Source organism: Callorhinus ursinus, unplaced genomic scaffold, assembly GCF_003265705.2.
Source record: "Callorhinus ursinus isolate GAN/ISIS: 27379988/994484 unplaced genomic scaffold, GSC_fseal_2.0 scaffold46, whole genome shotgun sequence".
Classification (NCBI taxonomy): Eukaryota; Metazoa; Chordata; class Mammalia; order Carnivora; family Otariidae; genus Callorhinus; species Callorhinus ursinus.
In genome coordinates, this window is record NW_027397108.1 from 7,799,555 (window position 1) to 7,822,660 (window position 23,106).

At 42.4% G+C, this 23,106-nt stretch overlaps 1 protein-coding gene across 1 annotated transcript in view; it reads left to right on the forward strand.

Annotated features, from left to right (window-relative positions):
* The window catches only part of USP10 (ubiquitin specific peptidase 10), a 75,678-nt gene that overhangs the window by 29,450 nt on the left and 23,122 nt on the right, over nucleotides 1–23,106 (forward strand). Inside the window, exons 2-4 of the mRNA XM_025860529.2 lie at nucleotides 5,997–6,065; nucleotides 13,230–13,290; nucleotides 17,629–18,669. Coding sequence (XP_025716314.1) covers nucleotides 5,997–6,065; nucleotides 13,230–13,290; nucleotides 17,629–18,669 — 1,171 coding nt within the window. The remainder of the gene's footprint in view (nucleotides 1–5,996; nucleotides 6,066–13,229; nucleotides 13,291–17,628; nucleotides 18,670–23,106) is intronic.

Sequence of the window (23,106 nt, forward strand, 5' to 3'; positions counted from 1 at the left end):
GGATCATGACCCGAGCCGAAGGCAGACGCATAACGACTGAGCCACCCAGGCGCCCCAGGATATTAAAAATATACATTTTTTTCTCTCCCATTGAATTTATGTTTTTTTTAATTTGAACTTTTATTTTGTAAGCAACTCTCCTATTTGCCTTTCTGGAACAGTGTGGATACTATATGCTTATTCGTGGTAATGCTTCCTGTAGTCAGTTTTGAATGATGTAGATGATTTTGTTAAACACTGAAATGATGTCATAGCCTCAGAATTTTTATGGGATATTTTGTTAAATCGTTCCAAGTGAACATTTGAATGGTTACCAAAGAGGCATTCGTTACCGTGCCTAGAAAGAAAAATTGTCTGTTTTGTTGCATGCACTGCGAAGGGTGGGAATTGGCTTTCAGGAAGCTTTCCCTTGCCTGAGACCCCAGGGGCTTGAGCTCTGCTGATCTGTGAGACTGAGCTCCCTCCTGCACTGTTCCTCCATTGCATTTGCCTTTCTGGTTAAGCATAAAGCAGTATGTATGTACAGACACATAGGAAGAAGATCTGGGTCGTTTCTCTGCCATGAACATAAGGGGAATGCTCATTCTGTAGGAAACATCCTAACCAAGCTCCTTGGGGAGGTGAGCACCTTGGACAAGCGCCACCCGTCCTTGGCACCAACTTCCCAGCAGTCCTCTCCGTCATCTTGGTCACACAACTGAAACGACCATTGTTTATCTTGTGGAGGTGTAGCTGCTCACTTTCAAAGACTCGTGCATTTGAAGGGTTGAAAATTGGTCTGATTGTGGCTGGAGGATGTGATTCACAGGTCCTTTGATGGCCTTGTTTATTGACGTGTGGGAGCCGGCGTTCAGGAGATCACATTGCAGTAACTGCAGCCCCAGCTAGCCATTTGTTGAGTGCTAAGTGATATTTTAGTGTTGCATAGTTGATAGTTAGCAGTTGCTTACGACGGCTTTTTTAGATTAAATGTTTTCATCAAGTCCTAATCTGTTGTCAGTGAGATCTTGAAACGAACACAGGCCCAAATTTAGGTGCCAGCTTGTAATTTCTCTGCAAAATGGGTATCTTTGAATAATTGTATAGTGATTTCTGAAGTAATTTTTTGAATAGATAAGTTATTTATATGGTTCAGAAGTAAGAGAATTCTGACAAGAGACACACTAGGAATCTGGTGTGGTTGCACTGCCTCCACTTGGTTTTCCCTCAGGCTCCAGCTTTTCTTCCCTTTTATACCCAGAGTGTTCTCTTCGGAGATTTTTCTCCCCATCTGTACAGCAAGCTCTTCCACATTTTTCTCCAGTTAGATTTGTGATCAGATTGAGGGTATGCATCTGGTAGAGAAATGATTGGCATGAAGTTGTAATAAAAACGCATTTAGGGGCTTCTGGGTGGTTCCGTTGGTTGAGCATTTGACTCTTGATTTCAGCTCAGGTCATGATCTCAGGGTCCTAGGATTGAGCCCTGCAATGGGGTTCTTGCTCAGTGGGGTGTCTGCTTGAGGATTCTCTCTTCCCCTCCCCCTGCACTCTATATAAAATACATATTAAAAAAATAAAAACATTTAAAATCTATAGGAAAGTTTTCTTTCCTTTTTTTTTTTTTAAATTTTATTTATCCATTTGTCAGAGCTCGCGCACAAGCAGGGTGTGTGACAGGCAGAGGGAGAAGCAGGCTTCCCTGCTGAGCAAGGAGCCTGACCCGGAACTCACGATCCCAGGACCTTGGGATCATGACCCGAGCCGAAGGCAGATGCTTAACCGACAGAGCCACACAGGCGTCCTGAAAATCATTCAAATAATACTTTATTTAAAAAAATTTTTTTAAAGATTGTATTTATTTACTCGAGAGAGAACGAAAGAGAGAGAGCAAGCAGAGAGAGAGAGGGAGAAGCAGATTCCCCGCAGAGCAGGGAGCCCGATGCAGGGGCTCTGTCCCAGGACCCTGAGGCTATGACCCTAGCGGGCAGACGCTTTCCCCTCTGAGCCACCCAGGTGCCCCTCAAATAATACTTTAAAAATAAAGAAAGCCACTGGGTGGCTCAGTTGGTTGAGCATCTAACTCTTGATTTCAGCTTAGGTCATGATCTTGGGGTCATGAGATCGAGCCCCGTATTGGGCTCTGTGGTAGGCATGGAGCCTGCTTGGGATTCTCTCTCTCTCTCTGTGTCTCTCCCTCTCTTAAAATAAATAAATAATGAATAAAGCAGTAAAAACAGTAAAACTGAAAGTAACAGAACGTTTTTCCTTGGAACCTTTCTGAGCATTGCTGTGGTTGGCGGTGAGGCTCCTCCCAGCCGCCTGGTGCAGGGACGTGGCACTCACAGGTCATACTGGGAGTGGCACGTCCTCTTTATTGACACGGTATTATTAAATCGTCCAGAATTTTAGTTCTCTTACTGCGCTACCCATATCTCTATTTTTAAGACTTTAGATTGTATGTGAACCGAAATAAGAATGTGTACTTAGAAGTGTGATTTAATTGAGCGTTTTGTTTTTATTTTCAGACCCAGGAAGAAAATATGCCTCAAGAAAATAACCTAATGATCCTGTCGAACCTTCCAGTTCTCATCCTTATATGTCTTCTCTACATTCTGAAATAAAATAGGGGTCCTTCTTTGTAAGAGAAGATAAAATGGATGTTTTTACTATTTATATTAAGCACCAGGAATCCAGTTTCGTGACTCTTACTATCTGCATTGGACTTCACAGCTGCAGTATCAGCAGTTTCTTGGGTCCTGCTTCTTTGTTTACAACTCTTGTATCTCTTGAATTCATTTTCTGGAATTCTTAAGCACCCATCCCCCAACAGAAAGGTGTGTGGATGTCAGAGAATTATTTCTCTTTTGTTATTTGAGGAGTAATCTTAACTGTAGAATAGAATTCTATGAAAACAAACAAAATGCTTAAGAATTCTGCAGACGTAATACCTTTTTCTTGGAAATTTAAAAACATTGCTTCATTGCTTTATAGTCTTACTGATTCTGCTGTTAAGACCTGAGTTTTTAAATTTAGTAATTTAAATTGAATAACTTTCTGATGTGCACGAACACTTCCTTGTTCTCTGATAGCACTCCCCCACCCCCTTTTTGAATAAGTAGGCTCTATGCCCAATACAGCTCAAACTCACAACCCTGAGATCAAGAGTAGCATGCTCTTCCGACTGAGCCAGCCAGGTGCCCCTCCTAGCTCCTTTGTCATGGCTATCTGGGTTTATTTCATCGGCCAGAATTCTGGAAGGGTAGATTAGAATTTCTTTGCTTTCTCTTCTTTTTCCTGTCTTTGCTGCGTTGACTCATTTTTAACAGTAATTCTTTTCATTCAACTGTCCTCCCATGTCCATTCCTGTATGGGGACTGAAATCATTAGTGTTTTAGCGGGTTGTGTGTTTTCTTGGCAATGAGGATGGTTACTGTTTTTCCAACAGGCTTCCCGTGTGAATATTTCATCACCCCCAAAAGTTTTCTTGTGCCTCTTTGTGATCAGCCCTTCCCCAGCCTTTGACAGCCACTGATCTGTTTTCTGTCCTTATGGTTTTGCCATAGAATGTTACATAAATGTAATTATACCACATGTAGCTTTTTATAGTCGGACTTCTTTCCCTTAGCATGACACTTTTGAGAGCCGTTGAGTAGCATTTCTTTTTATAGATGTACCACATTCACCTCTTACAATTTCTTTTTTTTTTTTTTTAAAGATTTTATTTATTTATTTGACAGAGAGAGACACAACGAGAGAGGAAACACAAGCAGGGGGAGTTGGGAGAGGGAGAAGCAGGCTTCCCATGGAGCAGGGAGCCCGATGTGGGGCTCGATCCCAGGACCCTGGGACCATGACCTGAGCCGAAGGCAGACGCTTAACGACCGAGCCACCCAGGCGCCCCGCACATTCACCTCTTGATGGACATTTGGGTTGTTCTTAGTGATTATGAATAGAGCTGCTGTAAACATCAGCACACAGGTTTTTTCATGGACATAGGTCTTTCTTTCTCTTGGGGGAGTGAGTAGGTGTGGGATAACTTGGTAGTAAACTGCCAAACACTTTCCCAAAGTGGCTGTACCGTTCTGCATCTGTGTCAGCCACGTAGAAAGTTTCTGTCCTTCCTTATCCTCGTCAGCATTTGGTATTGTTGGGAATATTTTCTCCCAGTTTATGGCTTGTCTTTTCCTTTCCTGCTGAGTGAATTTTGAAGTTGTATATGTAGACTTCGAGATTTCTGCAGCGGGGCTGTAAAAGAAGGCGGGTCAGCCATGTCGTCTCTTCACCCCACCCTTCCTTCCGCTTCCCTTTCACCGAGGGATGCCTTCCCTTCCATAGCTTGCTATTACCCTGACCACAGTTAATACAGGCTTTGTTCCCTGGTGTTGGAAATGGTAAGAGGGTCTGAGTTCACAGTGAAAGTATTGCAGACGATGATTTCTAAATTGTTTTGGGACTCTGCTTATTTTCACCGTTACTATCAATGGACAGTTTCCTTGTGGATTTTTACGAGTATATGTGAGTATTATGTGATGGTGTTCTTGTTTTTAATACATATTTGCAGTGTTGCCAGCTATTGCCAAAGAGCCCTCCAGCATTGTTTTCCCTTGAAATATTCGTGCGTTGGGGCACCTGGGCAGCTGAGTCATTGAGTGTCTGACTCTTGGTTTAGGCTCAGGTTATGATCTCAGAGTCCTGAGATCAAGCCCCCATAGGGCTCTGTGCTCATCGGGGAGTCTGCTTGAGATTCTCTCTCCTCCCTCTCCCCTCCCTGTCTGCTCCTCCCTCTGCTCACATGTGCACACTCTCTCTAAAATTAATAAATAAATAAACCTTAAATATCAGTGATTTTTTTTTTAAAGATTTATTTGAAAGAGAGAGAGTGCGTGCACACAGAGGGGGAGAGGGAGAATCCCAAGCAGACTCCCCGCTGAACTGGCACCCAACCTGGGGCTCGATTCTAGGACCCTGAGATCATGACCTGAGCCAAAATCAGGAGTCGGCCACATAACTGACTGTACCACCCAGGCAGTCCCTGGTGCAGTCTTACTAATAGGCTGTGAGAGTTAGTTCTCATTTATTCACATTTACGATAATAATAGGCATTATCCAAATATATAATATGTAGTTACTGGTTATTTTTGAATCACATGCTTGTACATGTGCAGGTTACTCAGCCCCATTTGAGCAGAGGAGCCACAACTCTGCTTTCCATTTTTATCCCCAGTACTGATCATTGTGCATGGCGTTAGTAGGCTCTGAATAATTATTGATTAGATGAATGAATAATTTAGTGAGCGGATCTCTGCTGTAGAAATCTAGTCCTACTGATTCTTGTCAATGACTTAGTTTTTAAAGCTCCGGGGAGAATATGAACTGCTAGGCACTTGCCAAACTTGCTTCCATGCAGTTGAACCAGTTGTTTTTCCATAAAGTCAACATTCAGAATTCTGGGAAGTGAGGGTTTACAACTAGACTTTGTTCAATAATATGTTTATACATCATGTTTAAATGAAATTTCAGGATAAAAAGGTACATACATATCTTAAAGATCATTCATCAGGATCATTAACATTTTTCTTTTTTTGGATTACTCTGTCTTCTCATGTGAACCACGTTTTCTGCTTTACAGTACTGCATGTGGCAGAGAACACTGAAATGGAGGTAGTGAATGAGTCAGCAGAAAGGTAAATGGGACATCTTGAAGTGTCTGTGAGCCAGAAAGTTCTTCAGGCAGGACTCTGCTTACACGTTTGGTGTACTCAATTGGCCTGTTTCAAAATAAGCTTTATCGATTTCAGTGTTCTCTGACAATTTATGGAAAAGGCTAAGTAGTATTTTCTTGTTGGTAATTGGAAATCTCCATTTTGCAGACCCTTGATTTGTTTAATTAAGAAAGGGTCGTGGGGCTTCTGGCCTACACATTTCATAGGATTGGTATAATATGTGGCATTTTTCCTGAAAGTATATAAATTGTATATTTTATGTGATCAGTGACTTTTTTTTTTTCTTTTCCAGTATATTTTTGGAGATTTTAGCCCTGATGAATTCAATCAGTTCTTTGTGACTCCTCGCTCTTCAGTTGAGGTAAGACGAAACATTTTATTGAGTAGATGTGTAGATATAAGTAATGGCTATATTTTAGTTTTGATTTTTTTAATTTATGCTTTTTTGATAAATCCAATGTACAGAAAAGTACAGGGACTAATAGGAGAAATGCCCAAACCCACCAACCAGATTTGACTGATACTAACGTTTTGCTATATTTATAAATAGCAAAACATCACAGATTTAGTTGAAGCCTCCTTTGTACCCCTCTCCCATCTCATCCCTCTCCCTCCGCAGAAGTAACAGCTCTGCTGAATTGGTATTGTTTACTGACTATGGTTTTCACCTTTTACTACATACATGGGTATCAGCAGATAGTAACGTCATGTTTTATGTGGTTTAAATGATAAATGGTTTCATACTGAAGTTGACTCTTGAACGATGCAGGGGTTAGGAACGCCAGCCCCAGTTCATTTGAAAATCTGTGTATAATTTTTGATTCCCCCAAAACTTAACTAATAGCCTACTGATGACCAGAAGCCTTACTGATAATATGGACAGTTGATTAGCACATTTTGTGTGTTATAAGTATTATGTAGTTATTCTTAGAATAAAGTAAGCTAGAGAAAAGAAAATGTTAGGAAAATAATAAGGAAGAGAAAATACATTTATAGTACTGTACTGTGTTTATAGAAATAAATTTGCCTGTGAAGTGGACCTGCACAGTTGAAACCCTTGTTGTTCAAGGGTCAACTGTATAGTCATCATTTTGAGGTTTGTTTCATACTGACATATTCTTTACGTTTATCTATGCTCTTTTGTTTTGTTTTTTGTTCTTCAGTTTTAATTGCTAAGTGCTGCTGATAGAACAGCGATCAACAACTGTCACAGCTCATTTGGCTTTTTTCCTCTCGAGGACCATTTAGGTCTTTAGTTAAAAAAATGTTGCAGTAAACATATTTTACGTGCCTCTGTGGGTTTCTCCAGGATATGGCCCTAGGAATGGAACTGGTCAGCCTGCAAGGAGTAAGCGTCTGTAGTTTTACTGGAGACTGCTGATCTGCTTTCGAGGCGGTTTAGCAGTCTGCATCCCCGTGAGCAGTGCATGAGTGTTCTCACCATCTCGTTTGAAGAAAAAAAATTGTTGCTTATTCTCAGTATAGGCTTACTGAAAATTTTTGTTAGTCTGTTGGGTATGAATGAATTCTCATTGTTTTAATTTACAATTCCCAGGTGACAGACTTGAGAACTGTTTCATTACTTGCATGTGCCTGTTGATGATACAGATTTCCACTTCTGTGAATTAACCCTATCTCCCCTGTCCCCATTTTTTATTAAGTGGCTTGTCTTTTTCTTATTGCTTATATGATTAATAATTTTTGGTTTTGCATGTTACAGGTATCTTTTTCTAGCATGAGGGCTTTTAAACTTCATATATGATGCACTTTTATTTCTTTTGCTGCATAAAGGAAGTACGTTTTTAACTTTAATGCCAAATGTATTGGCTTTTTTCCTCATGGTTTGTAAATCTCTAAGAAATATTTCCTTTCTCTGAGGTAATAAAGACACTGGTTTTCTTCTAAAAGCTTTAAGGTTTTGTTTTCACTGTAGTGGGTATGCAGTTGGAACGGACTCTGCTGTGTCTGTGGGGTGGGGCTCTGACTTGTCTTCTCTCAGGCAGGAGTGAGTGGTCCCAGCATGCCGCTGAGCGCTGGGCCATTAGTTGCAGTGCCCTGTGGCTGTGGCCCCCTGCTTTATCTATCGTTAGCACTCGTTTTAATGGCTGCAACTCTATAATCCGTCTTCTGGGAGGGCACATACCCTCTTATACTTATTCAGAAGTATTTTGATTCTCCTTCATCCTCAACTCTTCCTTAGGAATTTATGAGCAGCATGTCAAGTTTTATGAAGAATCCTATTGAAATTTCAGTTGGAATTGTGTTAAAATTATGGGTTAATTTATAGGAGAATTAGAATCTCTATGCTAGTTTTCCTAAACATGATTTTGGTGTATTTCTCCATTCAGGTCTTCTTTTATGTCCACTCTCAATGTGAGTAATGGTATCCGTTTTAGTTTAATAAAAGCTTACCTGGAACATTTGTACATATTCGTATTGTAAATGTGAAAACTGTTGAAATTGCACTGAAGAGGAGAAAGGGCGGGGGGGGGCGGAGTAGGTGTGAATCAAGTAAAACTGTACTTAACTTTAATGAGACCTAACCAGCCACTTAGATCCCTTAATGTCCATGGTAGATTTGCACTCATGTGAAGTGTTTTTGCCCGGAGTTCTTTTATTTCTCAAACTGCAGCAGGAGAGGCTGACTCCTTAGATTTGGAGCGACAGGGCCAGCGTTGCCTGTGGCCTTGGCCGGTCCTTCCTGCTTTGCCTTGGCTTCTGACTCTAAGCTCTTTCTGGAGCTGTGGAGAAAGGATTAAATGACAGCGTGTTGAAAGCGTTATTTCACCTGCACAGATGGGAGAGAGATTTATTGGTTTCTCCTCTTTCATTTTAGGAAAAGGGAGGAAATCAAAGAAGACAAAGCTTGTATCAGGTTTTATTTTAAAAAACGAGTAAATCAAGTTCCATGCCATCTCCGTCTGTTTTGCGTTCATTGATGGTAACAGGATTTTAAGGAATATAAAGATACGAGCCAGGAAACCGTGAAGCTAAATTGTATGATATATTTCCTAAGGCAATAAAATGTTATCTGTGCATTTTAGATTCTGTAGAATAAGGCTTGAAGTTTAGTGTTTCCTGACCAAAAAAAACCAAACAAACCAAAAAACAACAATAGTTATTTAGGCAAAACATAACCAGATCCCATATTTCCCAAGCGTTAGTGTTAACTGAAGTTCTACTCTATATACTCTTCTAATGGTTTGAATTTTAAATCATTTCTGTCTTCAAATCATGGTAAGATACAGAGACACCTGCCAGGAAGGGGACAGTCTGTGCTCTTTGCAGTTACGGTTTTTAAAAAATGTTAAAGCCCAACTTGTGTGTTTTACAAAAACTTTTCTCAAGTGTGTGCATTTGTGGGGGTTTGTGAGTGCCTGTTTGAAAGTAAGTGTCAGAATAAAACCTTGGGTTTTCCTGGGATGTGAAAGTGGAAGAGGTACCATATTTAAGTCTGAAGAAGCTGGGCTCCTTCCTCACTCTGCTACGTAAGCAGGCTGGGCAGTCTTGGGCCGTTCCTCCATCGCATTGTGCTTTCTTAAACGAGAACACGGAGAATGTGTACTTACCTCACAGAAATGTTGGGAAATCGTTAGGGTATGGTGGAATACCTAGTGGGTAACCAATGTAGCGGAGACGGGTGTTGGTGGTAAAGTTATGTCAAACTTTTTATTGCAGAAATAATGGCTCTGTCTTATCAGAATGAATTATAGCCAGAAATTTAAGTTTTGCTTATTTTGGGGTCTTCTGTATTTTTGCTTTTGAGAATGCATTGACAGATGTTGTCTATCAAAAGCACATATGGTCGGTCCAGTAACCTACAAAAGGGAAGTGCAGGCAAATTAACGTGACTGGGCCAAGCTATCTTTCTCAGTATTGTAATTATTATAATTTAGGAGTCTGGAGTATCTAATAATATGATCACATGGGACACAGGCTGTTTCATGGGGTGATGTGGAGCTGGATCATTGGGTGTGGGCGTGATAGTCTCTTCCCCGAACGGTGACGTGTGGCTGGGCCTTTTCTCTCTCACTGAGAATGACTGCAGCCCCGACCAGCGCTCCCCTGCCCTGTGCCCCTGGCACGAACTAGAACTCCTCCCTGGTGTCCATATACTTCTTCGGCTGCTAGGAACTTGATACAACATTTTTTCTCTACTTGGGGCCCAGAACTGATAAAACAAAATTTGAGAAACAGCAGGTGTTAAAATGTAAAAACATTCTACCTTTCAGCTAAAGCACTGATCCTCTCAGCTGAGTTTTAGTTTGCCTGTTTGAAAGCTTGCCATAGGCCAGATAGGTCAGCAGTTTAACAGAATCAGAAGAGACAACCTCAGCTGATTTCTGCGTGTGGTCCTAAATATTAGTATAAATTTGAAGGTAACATATCTTTTCTAAAGCTGTGCCCTAGTTTATAAGCCGTTGTGATTTAAAGGTGAATTTCTCCAAATGGAAAAAATAGTTTATTGAATAAGCATGTTTTGAACCCCAGTCATAATCATGTCATTAGTGTTCAGAAATAAGGAGAGAACGCTCATTGTTCTTGAGACTTCCAGAACTCAATATTTGAGGCAACCCATGCACACTTTAATGTGTTACTGAACACACAAGCCCAGGATAGCATGGTTCAGCTGCAGGTGCGCTGTTATTCTTGGTGGCTTGGTGTCTTTGGGGGATTTCTTTTCTTTCTTTTTTTTTTTTTTTGGATTTTTATTTTTTTATATAGAGAGAAAGAGAGAGAGAGAGAGAGAGAGAGAGCGAGAGAGGGAACACAAGCAGGGGGAGTGGGAGAGGGAGAAGGAGGCTTCCCGCCGAGCAGGGAGCCCCATGTGGGGCTCGATCCCAGGACCCTGGGACCATGACCCGAGCCGAAGGCAGATGCTTAACGACTGAGCCCCCCAGGCACCCCTCTTCGTGGGATTTCGAAGGAGAGATTTAAGGTTCATGAGGGTCTTTTAGACAGTAGAACAAATAGTGGCGGTGTCAAAAACATTTATTTTATGAAAGATAATTGACATATAAAATCCTGAAAGTCTGAGGTGTACGCCATACTGATTTGATACATTTCTATTGCAAGATTGCTATTGTAGCATTTAATAGCTACCATTTCTTTTAGTGGTGGGAACAATTAAAGTCTGGCTTTTTAGCATGCTTAAAGTTTATAATAAGGTGTGCTGTCTGTAACCCCCATACTGTGCGTTAGAGCCCCCGGACTTGTTTCTCTGCTGGTTACAAGTGAAGTCCTGACCCCGTGCGCGGCTCCCCTGCCCCCTTCCTCAGCCTTCGCTGGTGCCAGGCACTGTTCGTGTTTTTGATTGGAGTTTTGTGTTTTGGTTTTTGTTAGATTCCAGAGGTAGGGATATCATACAGTATTTGTTTCAAATATTACCTTCATAATCAGAGGGCCTAAGTACTGACTTCACAAGATGGTAGCACTGTTTTCAGACCAAGGTGATTGGACTTTGTATCTAATATAACTAGATTTCAGTTTTTTACATTGCTCGCCTTGAATTCATGTGTGAGATTTTTTTTTGCTTTGATTTTATAATTTAATGTTCTTTCAAGTAGCTATATAGTTAAGGAGGGAACTTTGAGCAGTTCTTACAGTTTCATTCTGCTGTCTGTAATAAATACACATTTACCACAGACTAGGGAGTATCTCATAAATGACAGGTTTGTTGAGTTAAAGGTGCCATGTGCTTATAGAGTAAAAAAGATACACACACACCCCTTTTGTACCTGAACTCATCATAGCACTAATTCCCACGGTTACCTTTTTTTTTTTTTTTTTTTAAAGATTTTATTTATTTGACAGAGACACAGCGAGAGAGGGAACACAAGCAGGGGGAGTGAGGGAGGGAGAAGCAGGCTTCCCACCGAGCAGGGAGCCTGATGCGATGCGGGGCTCCATCCCAGGACCCTGGGATCATGACCTGAGCTGAAGGCAGACGCCTAAGGACTGAACCACCCAGGCGCCCCCCAAGGTTAACTTCTTACCAGCTTAGTAACTCTGAATAAATGTTGTAAACACGAACAGAAAATGGCAGTGTTGCTGTGGGGTCTGCTGGGGTGGGGAGTCTGTTTTCAGGTCCTGTCTCTACCACTTTTAACCACATTTTGTGTAACTGCAGCATGATTTAAAAAAAACAAAAACAAAAAACAAGCACTTTAGTGCCTCACAGTTGTATAGATTTCCATCACCAGGGGGCACCCTGGTGTCACTGATAGAAAAAGAAAAGGTATTCTGCATCTGGGAGTTTGCTAAACTTCTTCTGTGACTGCAGGGGGACATGAACCTGAAATTGGTTCTCAGATGCACCTTTTTTGCTCCATGTGTCTGTGCCAACGGTAAATGCTGGAGCACCGTGTGCGAGCGTTTGACTGATCTGTGTGCTGCAGGTGCAAGGCCAGGTGTAGCCGTTGGCAGCACTCAGATGGCTTCTTTTGCGTCAGCATGATGGTCACGGGGCGACCCCCAGTGGACAAACGTGCAGCTCTCAGGTCCTGCAAGCCTTCAGTTCGTTTTGAACTGCCCTTTGTTTCCTTAGGTTCTTACTTGTCATTCATTCCCTGGGGGAGAGAACTTCCTTACTGTGATCATTGAATCAACTTGTTAAGAGTTAATTGGAGCAATCAGCTGAGGAGGTCCCTTTCGCAGCAGTTCTCAGACAGTAGCCAGCCTGAGAATTGCTGGGGCCCCTGAGCGTCGCACACTGCGGGGCCCATCCGGGAACCCCAGGTGTTGTGGGGGGCACACTTGGAGAAGTGCTGTGTTAGGATGTCATGGCTTTTTTCTTTTGTTCTCTCTTTTAAGTCTACTTACCTTATCCCTTCCATCCCGAACTTTCTCATCCCCAGTGTGTCCGTTGGAAACATTTCCAGTTCTTAAATATTACGGGATGGCTAGGAAGAAGAAAAATTGGGAATATTCATAATACCTTCCTGGTTTTTACGAAGAGGTCATTTACTTGCCATTTTGCTTTCTCTCTCCCAAACAAGGAATGTGATTTCAGCCATTAATTCAGTTACATAAGGCACTGTGGTAAAAAGGGAGCCGTGGTTCCCAGACTTCTCTGTGGGCTCTCTGCACTTTTCCCCGGGGGCCCGGTCCTGGCCTGCCCTGCTGTGCGGACATGCAGTGCTGCAAGGGTAACATGCATGCGGTCACTAAGACTCACCTCTGTTAGTGGCCCAGAACAGTGGCTGTGGTATCTGTGGGCAGTCTCTCACATCCTACGAAATGAAGGGTTTATTGTGGCATTTTATTGTAGTTGACTTACACGTCCATTGGAATCTTTTTTATTTTTATTTTTTGCCTCATTTTTGGATCTTAATGACAATATTTAAAACGATTCTTATGGTATTTTTATCTTAAATGAAGGTGATTTAATTTTACTGTCTCAATGTATGTTACTTTGTTTAAAAAATGTCATGAGAAAAGTTGGATAAAGAGTTTTAATGAAAAAGAATGTGTTGGGTTTTAACATTTTGTTGAATTAAAATTTGTTTTCCAATTCCCTGTGCAGCTTCCTCCATACAATGGAACAGTTCTGTGTGGCACACAAGCTACAGATGAACTACCCGATGGTAAGCTGGTTCTCTCCTTTATCTCTCTGACGTGCTTTCTGGCCATGTGTGCTGTGGGGGAGGGGGCAGTCTCTTTGGAAATCATGTTTTCCTGCTGGTTCATACTTTTCGAATAAACATTCTCTTACTGCTTGAGGTTTTTGCTATAAACTATAGCATGTTTAATCTCTGAACCATTTTGATTAATGAAGTATATTCTGTGCTTCGGAGTGTCAGATGTTCAAGGTTTAGTTAAGGAAATAGTTGTTTGATCCTGTTTTTTCTTGACCATTCTCAGTGGCACACGTGTGTCTTTTGTAGCCAGTGCTTTTTGTAAAAGTTCTCCAGTGGCCTTTCTTCTGGTTGTCGAGGCTCCTGGGCCCAGAGCTGGTGATTCTCTGAGAATGTGTTCTTTGCACGGCTCAGTGACAGCTCAGATCTGTTCTGCAGTTTACATTTATGTCCTAGTCTGTCACTTAATGCTCTCGGGAAGTCAAAGGACTTTTTCACTTCCCAGTCTGTTACTTTTTGGTCTCTGTCACAGACACAGAGCTCATTACTGGGGACGGTGCTTACTGAGATGCAGTGATTTTGTATGGTTGAGTAATGGTGGGTTTTTTGGTTACTGCAGGTTGCCGGGGCGCAGGTCCGATCTGTGTGGCCCAGTGTACGGTTTGGATCATTAAAGGCCCTTGCTGGCCTTGGAGAAGCAGATGCTGACCCTTTGCTTTGAGAGCCAGGGGCCTGGTTCCCTGTTTCATTAGCATGGTCAGACCTGTGATTGGGGTTTTCATTATAATTTAAACATAAACCTTGAAGAACGTGTCCAGACTTTTTATGTACAGTATAATTAGAGAGCTGATAGTATCTAACATTTTTAGCATTTTGTAGGAAACCGTGATCTGGGGGCCTGAGGGAAAGAGCAGTTCTAGGGGCACCTGGGTGGCTTGGTCAGTTAAGCGTCTGCTTTTGGCTCAGGTCACAATCCCGGGGTCCTGGGATTGAGTCCCACATTGGGCTCCCTGATCAGTGGGGAGTCTGCTTCTCCCTCTCCCTCTGCCTGCTGCTTCCCCTGCTTGTGTGCTCGCACTCTCTCTCTCTGTCAAATAGATAAATAATCTTTAAAAAAAAAAAAAAAGAGCAGTTCTAGTGGTGGCTCTGGACAAGAGCGAAATGGAGTGAGCTGGAGGGGTCCAGACGCCCTCCCTGGCTGCCCAGCCTTCAGAGCAGCTGGGTTCCGAGTCTGTCAGATTTCTCTCTCCAAGTACTTTGCACATAGTAAGCATGCTACGGATGTCTGCTCAGTGCTTTAAAATGTTTTGTTCTTTCCCCTTTCGTGTTATTCCTTTCTTTCTCATTCGGTTCATGGCCTCACCATCCTCGCAGGGGCCCGGGCTGCAGATTGGCTACTTCTCCAGCCCCTCTCGTTCCCTGGCTCACACCGCACCCCTCCTTCTGGGCTGTCCTGTCTCCTTGCTTCGTGGCTCCTTTTCTCCATTGTCTCTCCTCTCAAGTCCATGTTTTAATCTGCCGAAAACACAGCTGGGATCTTGCCACCTGCTCACGCTGGCAGTGACAGGCCAGCTTAAAAGCCCATTTCTCTGGGGCCTTTTCTGTTCTCCTGTGTTTCTGTGACGGTTATTTCGTTTACAGTGCCTGTCCCGCTGTCCAGTAATGGATCTGCCTCCCTCTTTAGACAGAGTTCGGCTCTGGGTGGCAGAGATCATAATCATCGATTTCTGTGTGCTCAGCAGCCGCACACTGTAGGATCTGGAGTGTTGTAAACCTTCAGTATGTTTTTGGATGAACGATTTAGGATGATTTGTTCTGCCTCCCGCCGTAGGCAGCTACAGGAAGCTCTTTGCAGGGGCTCCTCATCACAGCGTGCCTTCTATACTTCTGCTTTTTTTTAGTCTGATCCTAGAGCTGGAAATAGCCTCTACTCCCTGCCCCGCCAGCTGTCCTGCCGGTTCCACTGACTTCTCTGTAGCTTCTGACTGAAATTGGTCGTCGTTCTCTGTATCTGGAAGCATTCCTTCTGTATAGCTGTCCAGGCCTTATCTTGCCCTTCCTCTGCACTGGCAGCTGCTGCCCAGGGTGTTTTTCTACTGGTCAGTGTCACTCCCTGAGGCAGGGACTTGGCCGTACTAATCTTTGTGCCCTCTGTGATAATCACTTTGCACACAGCTAGGTGCTCTCTTAATTGGAGAAATCAGCTGAGGAGGCCACTTCAGCAGCAGTTCTCAGACCTGGAGGGCATGACAGTCTCTGGGGGCCCCCAAGCGTTGCAGACTGGGGGGCCTGTCCAGCACCCTGGGCGCTGCAGGAGCACGCTTGGCAGAGTGCCATGTTGGGGTGGCATTGTTTTATTTGAGCTAGTTTTCCTTCTCAACAACCCACTGTCTGCGTGGCCTGAGCACAGAGGCCCCATTCACTCAATCCATCAACTGTGTTGTTTCAAGCCTGGGTTTGCAGGCTTCACCACTCCTTCAGCCCACAGACTGGGCTTCGTGCTGACTCTTCTGCTGTGCAGTGCAGTGCGCACGTTGTGTCCATGAGACGTGTTGTGGATAAGAAGAGGAACTGTTCTGGGTAGGACTCTCTGCCCTTCAGTGGTACAGTGAGACCCTATACGGGCTGAATGTCTTGGTAATAACCTTAGTATATTGAAATGTCCTATCACGTTCTAGAATATTCTGTGATACGATAAGATTAAGGATTGAAATGTGGAAGGCACTGTATCTATTGGAAATAATTAAACTCTCGCACAGGCTGCATGCCACAACGCATGTCTGTTTTGATTTCACATTGCACACTATAGTCTCCAAAGGGTAGCCTCCCCCCTGTGGAGTGTTCTTCATTTCCTCAAGTACATCCATGTCAGTCCATGTAGTGGCATTGCACCCTTCAAGTGTCATGGAATAGGTAATGCCTCAAATCAAAATGGACAGTTTACTTCTGGTGTAATAATAGAGAAATTAATTTCTCTTTGGTGATTCTTTTCAAAATAAGGAAAAAAAGACCAGTGCTCAGAGGCCAAAGGATTCAAATGCTCATCTTGGTGACTTTATATGAAAGTGTGCTGTTAGGTATAGCCATCATTAGTATTTCTTTTTCAGGAACATTTTGTTGTTGGGGGGAAGGTGTATCCCCCGCCTCCCAGGTGTAATCACAAAGCAGATGAAGAATTAGGAGACTGGTGGCGACCCTGTCCCCAACTACCTTGCATATAACGGGCCTCTCTTAGGGGCTGCTTGTTGAAAAACTTCCAAGGTGAAAAATACTAAGTTACTTGTAGTAGAGCACAGTCCTTGCGGTAGTATTTTTTTTTTTTTTAATGTCTTGAGAAGAAGTTGGCCTCTTGTGCTAGATTCAGAGAGATCTTCAATTATGCATTACAGTTAGATGAAAAGGCATGTGTCCTTTCCGTAACTTCAGAGTTTATAACTGTTTCATCAGATATAAGATGACACTGATGCTTGACATCTGTTGAAAGATGCAGCCGATTCTACAACTTAACCTAATTTCAGAAATGTGAGCTATGAAAAAAATGTACATTTTGGGATGGGTGGAATGTGTAGATGGTCTATACTCCCGCTAGCCAGTTGGCAGGAAGTATTGAAGGGTTCCAAAGAAATTTTTAAAAGTTTGCAGTCCTAATTGTCCTTTGGTATTTTTGGAAGTATTGTCTACCAGCCTTGGAGTTGATCCACTATGAGTTCATTTAGCGCACATTTACGTGCATTCATGCAAGGCTGTCTGCAGACTGCAGCTGAGGTTGTCAGTGGAGGAGGTCAGGAGATGGAGAATTTGAGAGCATGGCTCTGAAGAGCTCTTTTATAGAGAGGATGAACTCTTGGCATAATGCATACTTTCTGAATTACTAAGTTACACTAATTAGGGAAGCCATAAATATAGCAGTGACTTTAAATCCCTAAGTTAGTTGTCATGATTTTCTTTTTAAGTTGTCCAAAATAACTAACCATACCCTAGTCTCAGAAAGTAAGCCAATAAAGTCAGATTTCATTGAGGGGTGTTTTTAGACAGGCAAAATATTATTTGCTTTTTATTACAATTTCATTTAAATTTCTACTTTCTGAAAGTCTCCCTTAGCTACCCGGAGAGTGGAAAATGAAGACCAGTTTCTGGTTTTCATAGCTCTAACATTAAATACGGTTTTATAGTCACTACTTATTTTTGGCAAATTATTTGTCACAGAAATGAAATGTCATAGCTGTGTTAATTAGAAGACTTTAAGGTTTTACCTTCAAAAAGAAAATAATTATTGAGACTCTTATAGTTTGTGTAGCTGTGTTCTTAACTAATGCCATATTTACTGATCATTTTCTTTCTAAACAGGACAAGAATATCAGAGAATTGAATTCGGCGTTAATGAAGTAATTGAACCCAATGACACTTTGCCGAGAACTCCCAACTACAGTATTTCAAGCACATTGAATCCTCAGGCCCCTGAATTTATTCTCAGTTGCACAACTTCCAAAAAGACCCCTGATGACCTAGATAAAGAAGTGACCTACAGCTCTGTTGACTGCCAGTACCCAGGCTCTGCTCTTGCCCTGGATGGCAGTTCGAGTGCAGAGGTGGAAGTTTTAGAAAGTGATGGTGTCGCGGGTGGTCTTGGACAAAGGGAGCGTAAAAAGAAGAAAAAACGTCCCCCAGGATATTACAGTTACTTGAAGGATGGTGGTGAGGGTGGTATTCCCACGGAAGCCCTGGTCAATGGCCATGCCAATCCAGCAGTCCCAAACAGCGTAGGCTCAGAGGATGCAGAGTTAGTGGGCGATGTGCCCCTTTCGGGGACACGCAGGACTTTTAACAGCCTTCAGGATTCCATGGACTTCGTCAGTGACGCTGTGCCTGGTGGGCCTTTCCCCGGAGCCCTCGACGGTGATGCCAGGACTGCAGGGCAGCCTGAGGGCTGCCACGGGGCTGACCTGGAACAGTCCTGCCTCCCTGCAGAGACTGGCAGGGACAGCCTGTTGAGGACAGCGGTGGCTCAGCCTTACATGGGAACTCATACTACTGAAAACCTTGGAGTTGCTAATGGACAAATACTTGAATCCTCCGGTGAGGGCTCAGCTGCCAATGGAGTCGAGTTGCACACTGTGGAAAGCACAGACTCGGACCCAGCTAAAGCCGAGAGTGCTTCCCCTGCTGCCGACGCCCCGGCCTCTGCGGCGGGCACCGCTCCCGCTAGCCAGCCCAAGTCATGGGCCAGTCTGTTTCATGATTCTAAGCCCTCTTCCTCCTCGCCCGTGGCTTCTGTGGAAACTAAGTATTCCCCTCCCGCCACATCTCCCCTGGTCTCTGAAAAGCAGATTGAAGTCAAAGAAGGGCTTGTTCCAGTTTCAGAGGATCCCGTAGCCATAAAGATTGCAGGTATAGTTCAGAAGATACAGGTTGAAAGTGAAGGTGGGAGCAGATCTCTGCTCCTGTTGAATAAGTTTGAGGCTGTCTGGGCTGATAAAACTGTGTGCTAGACTGTTACCCAGAGCAGTAGTCGGTGACCTGTGTGTCAGTAGGAATTTCTCAAGACTGTCTGTGCCTTAAATGCTTTCTGTCTAGAAATAAAATGATACTTCACAATGCGGGTGGGTTGGGGGGCTCATACCTTTCTGTTAAGTGAACACTCCATGTCTATTACCAGTCCTTCTCTGTGGACAGAGGGCATTTCTACGTCCTTGCCTTTTGATCCAGTAATTCTGCTCCAGCGAGGGGCTGAATGCCCTTGTCCTGTCCGTGTCACAGCTGTTGTTCACCTTTGCTTTGTAATCCTTGAGTTGGACTCACTTTGCGCTGTTTCTGCCCTGTATTTCTGAGGATGTAAGAAGGCATTTGGGTTTTTTTTTTCTTATTATTGCCTGTTTTGGATTGAGTAAATGGATTTTACTCAGTTGTAGAACACCAAGGTTAGCTATTGACAGGAAAAGAAAAACTGCAACAATTTAGGCCCAAGTTTATGCTTTGTTTCGAGCACTCAGGCTCAGAAGGAGGGTGGATTTCAGTAAAAATAGCTGCATAATCTGCAGTTGTTTCTAAGTTAAACTAGGAAGTCAGAAATGCAGAGACTGTGCACCTGTATACATGTCTCAGAAGCCAGAGTATTTCTTCTGGTTTCACCATACCAAGAGGTTCAGCAGCAAGCTCTTCAGATTCTTGCCTCATTAGCTGAGTTGAAATAAGCTGTCTCATTTAGGCTTTATGTGAAACGTACTGATTCAGCATTTGGAGCACCTGACAGCATCTGTTCCCAGGATGAGGATCAGTTCCAGTAGCAAGCTGCACAGTACACACCCTTTTATGAGTGGTCCCAGTTCCATCAACACATCCTTTTGAATAATCTTGGTGTCTCGAGTTCTCTTGAAATAAGAAAATTGGTAGGCCAGTCATTTTGGGCTTTATATATATGTTTTTTAAAGTTAGGTGGACAACTTTTGGAATGTATTCATTTCAAGAGAAAGCTGTCACAGGATAAGGTGGTGTAAACCTTCATATAGATCAGTATGTTAAAAGTTTTATTTTTAAACTCTGTATGAGAAATGCATTAGTGGGATGCTTTTAAAAATGTGCATTCTAAGTTCAAAGTTATGAAGGTGTTATACTTCTGTTCCTAAAAACCTCCCATTTCTAGGAAATTTTCTCACTGTTTAAAATAAGAAAAATTTCATTTTGAATGTTTTGAAACATTTTAATCCTGTGACTTTAAAGGTGGTTTGATACATAGTTTGCTATGTTGTACATTTGTTAAAATCTCACCTGCTCATATCTGTTCACTTGCAGGTAACCTGCTGTGGAGGCTCTCAGCTACTCGTATGGGGGCGGGGGAGAGCATTGCTGGGCACAGTCCAAGTATTTGTGAGTTGAAGCAGTGCCTCCCCAGCAGGTTTATTTCCTTAATCCTACGATTAGTCCACTTAAGAAGATGTTTTACTTATCTGAGCAAAACTGTAGTTCTTTTTAAAATACTTCATTCTTTTGAGCCTTTTTACGGAGCCTTAGAAATCTGGAACGTAGCTGCTGACAGTTTTGAGTGGTGCTTCCTATAAAACCACGCAGCAGCGGCGCCGACACTAAATGACTCTTGGGATCACACACAACTTAGGTGAAGTGGTGCTGCTTAGAAGTTTTCCTTTTTGTCATATTCTCCTACGTAGAGGTTTACTTTATAAAAATGATGAACTATATTCAGTTTGTTATAAGTAAGATCCACTACCACAAACTTCCCTTGAATCGGCATGCTTTTAAGTGTAGGCTCACTTGTTTTAAACAGCACTTAACTGTGTGAGATTCTAGTTCCATTAAAAGATCTCTTGATTGATGTTGGTTTTCCTAGAATTAGCATAAGCATCTAACTGGTTCTACTAAGAGTAATTTTTATGTTTGTTAATTATATTTATTAACTATGGGGAAAGAGGGAGCATTTCAGACATCAAGTTTGGTTTTTTTGAATTCTTAGAATAATATCAATATCCACAGTTGATTTTTTTTTTTAAGCCCAGATTCATTTATTTTGGATGTCCACATTTCTGCATTCTCTGCCCTATCATTAAGTCTGTGCTTCATGAATGCCAACTAATTTTTGTATAACCACCAGTGAAATACAAAATAGGACACACCAACTGTAAACAAAGAATAAGAACACCATATAAGGCATTTTGAACGGAAATACAGCCAGCTCTTGATTACTTGTAACTGTTTATCCATTACTTTAGCGGGTTCTGCTTTCACTTTCTTGGTTTAGACTGTCAACATTTTGCTTCCATTGGCTGTTTTTTCTTAAGTGTAAACTCTGATTTAAGGAGTTGGAAGGGCAGAGGACTTGTCCTGAGGTGCTGAGTGCCTTGCCCAGCCCCGCGGGAAGTAGGCACTGACACAGAAGCCTGCATGGACTTGCAGAGGGGTCCTTGTTTCAGCGAGTGGTTATTGTCATTCTGAGAGGGAATATTTTCCACTTTTCAGTAGGAACAACTGAACCAGGAGGTGAGAACAAGAAACTTGAAAATCTTAGTAGTTTGTATTTGAAAGTGGTTGCAAAATACTAGATTTGTCCACGTTCGAGAGTAAGTGTGACGAACGCAGGTAGCACGGGGATCGCCGGCACCCGTAGCCGGGGCCACGCATGTGACCTTGCGGTGGAGCACACGTGTCCTTGTGATGAATGCTTGCCTTCCTGGGTTTTTACTAAGAAACGTTTGTCATATCCCAAACCTAAATTGTATCAAAGGCTTTTAAATCACAAAAAGAGCTATTTTGTATTTTATGTTTTGCTTTCAAAATCTCGCATCCATGTATTTTGTTTTACAGGAGTGGAAGTACTGGTGGGCAAGGAGAAGGACTAGGCTGAAGGCCCACATAAAATGAGCCACAATTTCAGTGGAAAGAGAACGAAGTAAACTGAGGTCTTTGACAGCTCTAAAAAAATCTTTTCTGTGAGGGAATTGAAACACCTAGTCATACCATTTATTACGAGTTTTAGTCAAAACCTATTTAATATATGATTTTACACAGTAGTTTTATATCGAAGATTTGTTCCTAGAGAGCAACAAAATCATTGTAAGTTGGATCTGCTCAGAAAAATGAATTCCTGTGTCCGTATTTATTTTAAATGTAAACAAATACAAACCTTGTGATCATTTTTGGTGGCTTATATTTATACTTAACGTCTTCTTTGGTAAATGTTTTCTTAAATATTTTGCATTTCCTTTTCAAATTGTCCAAAATAGCAAAGGTAGTGATAATGTAGCATACCCTACATGTATGTAGCATTCACCTGTTTGTAGGAATCCATGCCTGTGCGTGGAGAGTTTGGTCCCTATCTGATTCAGTGTGTGTATATTCTTGCTGGTATTTATGATGTCTCTGTCTTCTAGAACTGAATTGAGACCCCTCCAGTTATAAAGCACACGTTGATTTTCAGCCAGTAGACAGCTACAGCCAGGAGACAGCGGTACTTATTGGTTACTTTGCTTTCCTCCACCTGATTAGGTAGCCAAGCTAGCTAGAAGTGAGGTAACGAGGAAAACAGAAACACTTGCAGGATGTTCTGGGTAGTTGAGGAAGGGGACAGAAAAGCAGGTCAGCAGCATCAGAATGTTGATTACAGGCCACATATTTGGCCTTAAGAATCAAGGAGAGTTCTTAACCTTGTATTTTCATAGGACTTAAATGGTAATGTGACCTCTACATCCGATTTTAGGAAAACAAAATTTGATGCGTAAAGTACCTGTAAAAATAATCCTACCTTATATTGACTTAAAAGTTCACAGTGCAAGTGTTGCCACTGAGTTTGTAAATCATTTCATTGGAATGATTTGTGGCAACATACGTGGGCTACTGTGTATGTCTTGAATTATGAGAAAGGCTGTTTAACCACTCGGTTTTCTGTACGTCGGCAGATTTCATAAGAAAGTTGAATTTTAATTCAGCCATCTAATGTTTAAATTGTTATGAAAGTGAAGACACCAGTTTCAGTTTTGTACCTTTCATGTGTTATGGAGTCATTCTGGCCTTCTGTGCGGCTCTGGTTACATTGTTCTGGGCAGCCCCACCAGCCGTGTGAGAGGGTGGGTTGAGGAGGCCGTCCTCCCTAAGGTTGCTGTCTCAGTGGATCTAAGTAGTAAGTTACATGGACAATAATGAATTGGAAAGGCCTCTGGAGAAGTTTTATTACAATCAACTTCTGATTTTTTGTCCTAAAAGAAGGTGAGATAGAGAACCAGCAGTGATGACTTTGCTTGCAGCACAGGTCAGTCTTCGAGCTTCAAGCTCAGGAAGTACCCTGCCTTCTGTCCTTTGGCAGCGCCCTGCCTGGCTTTA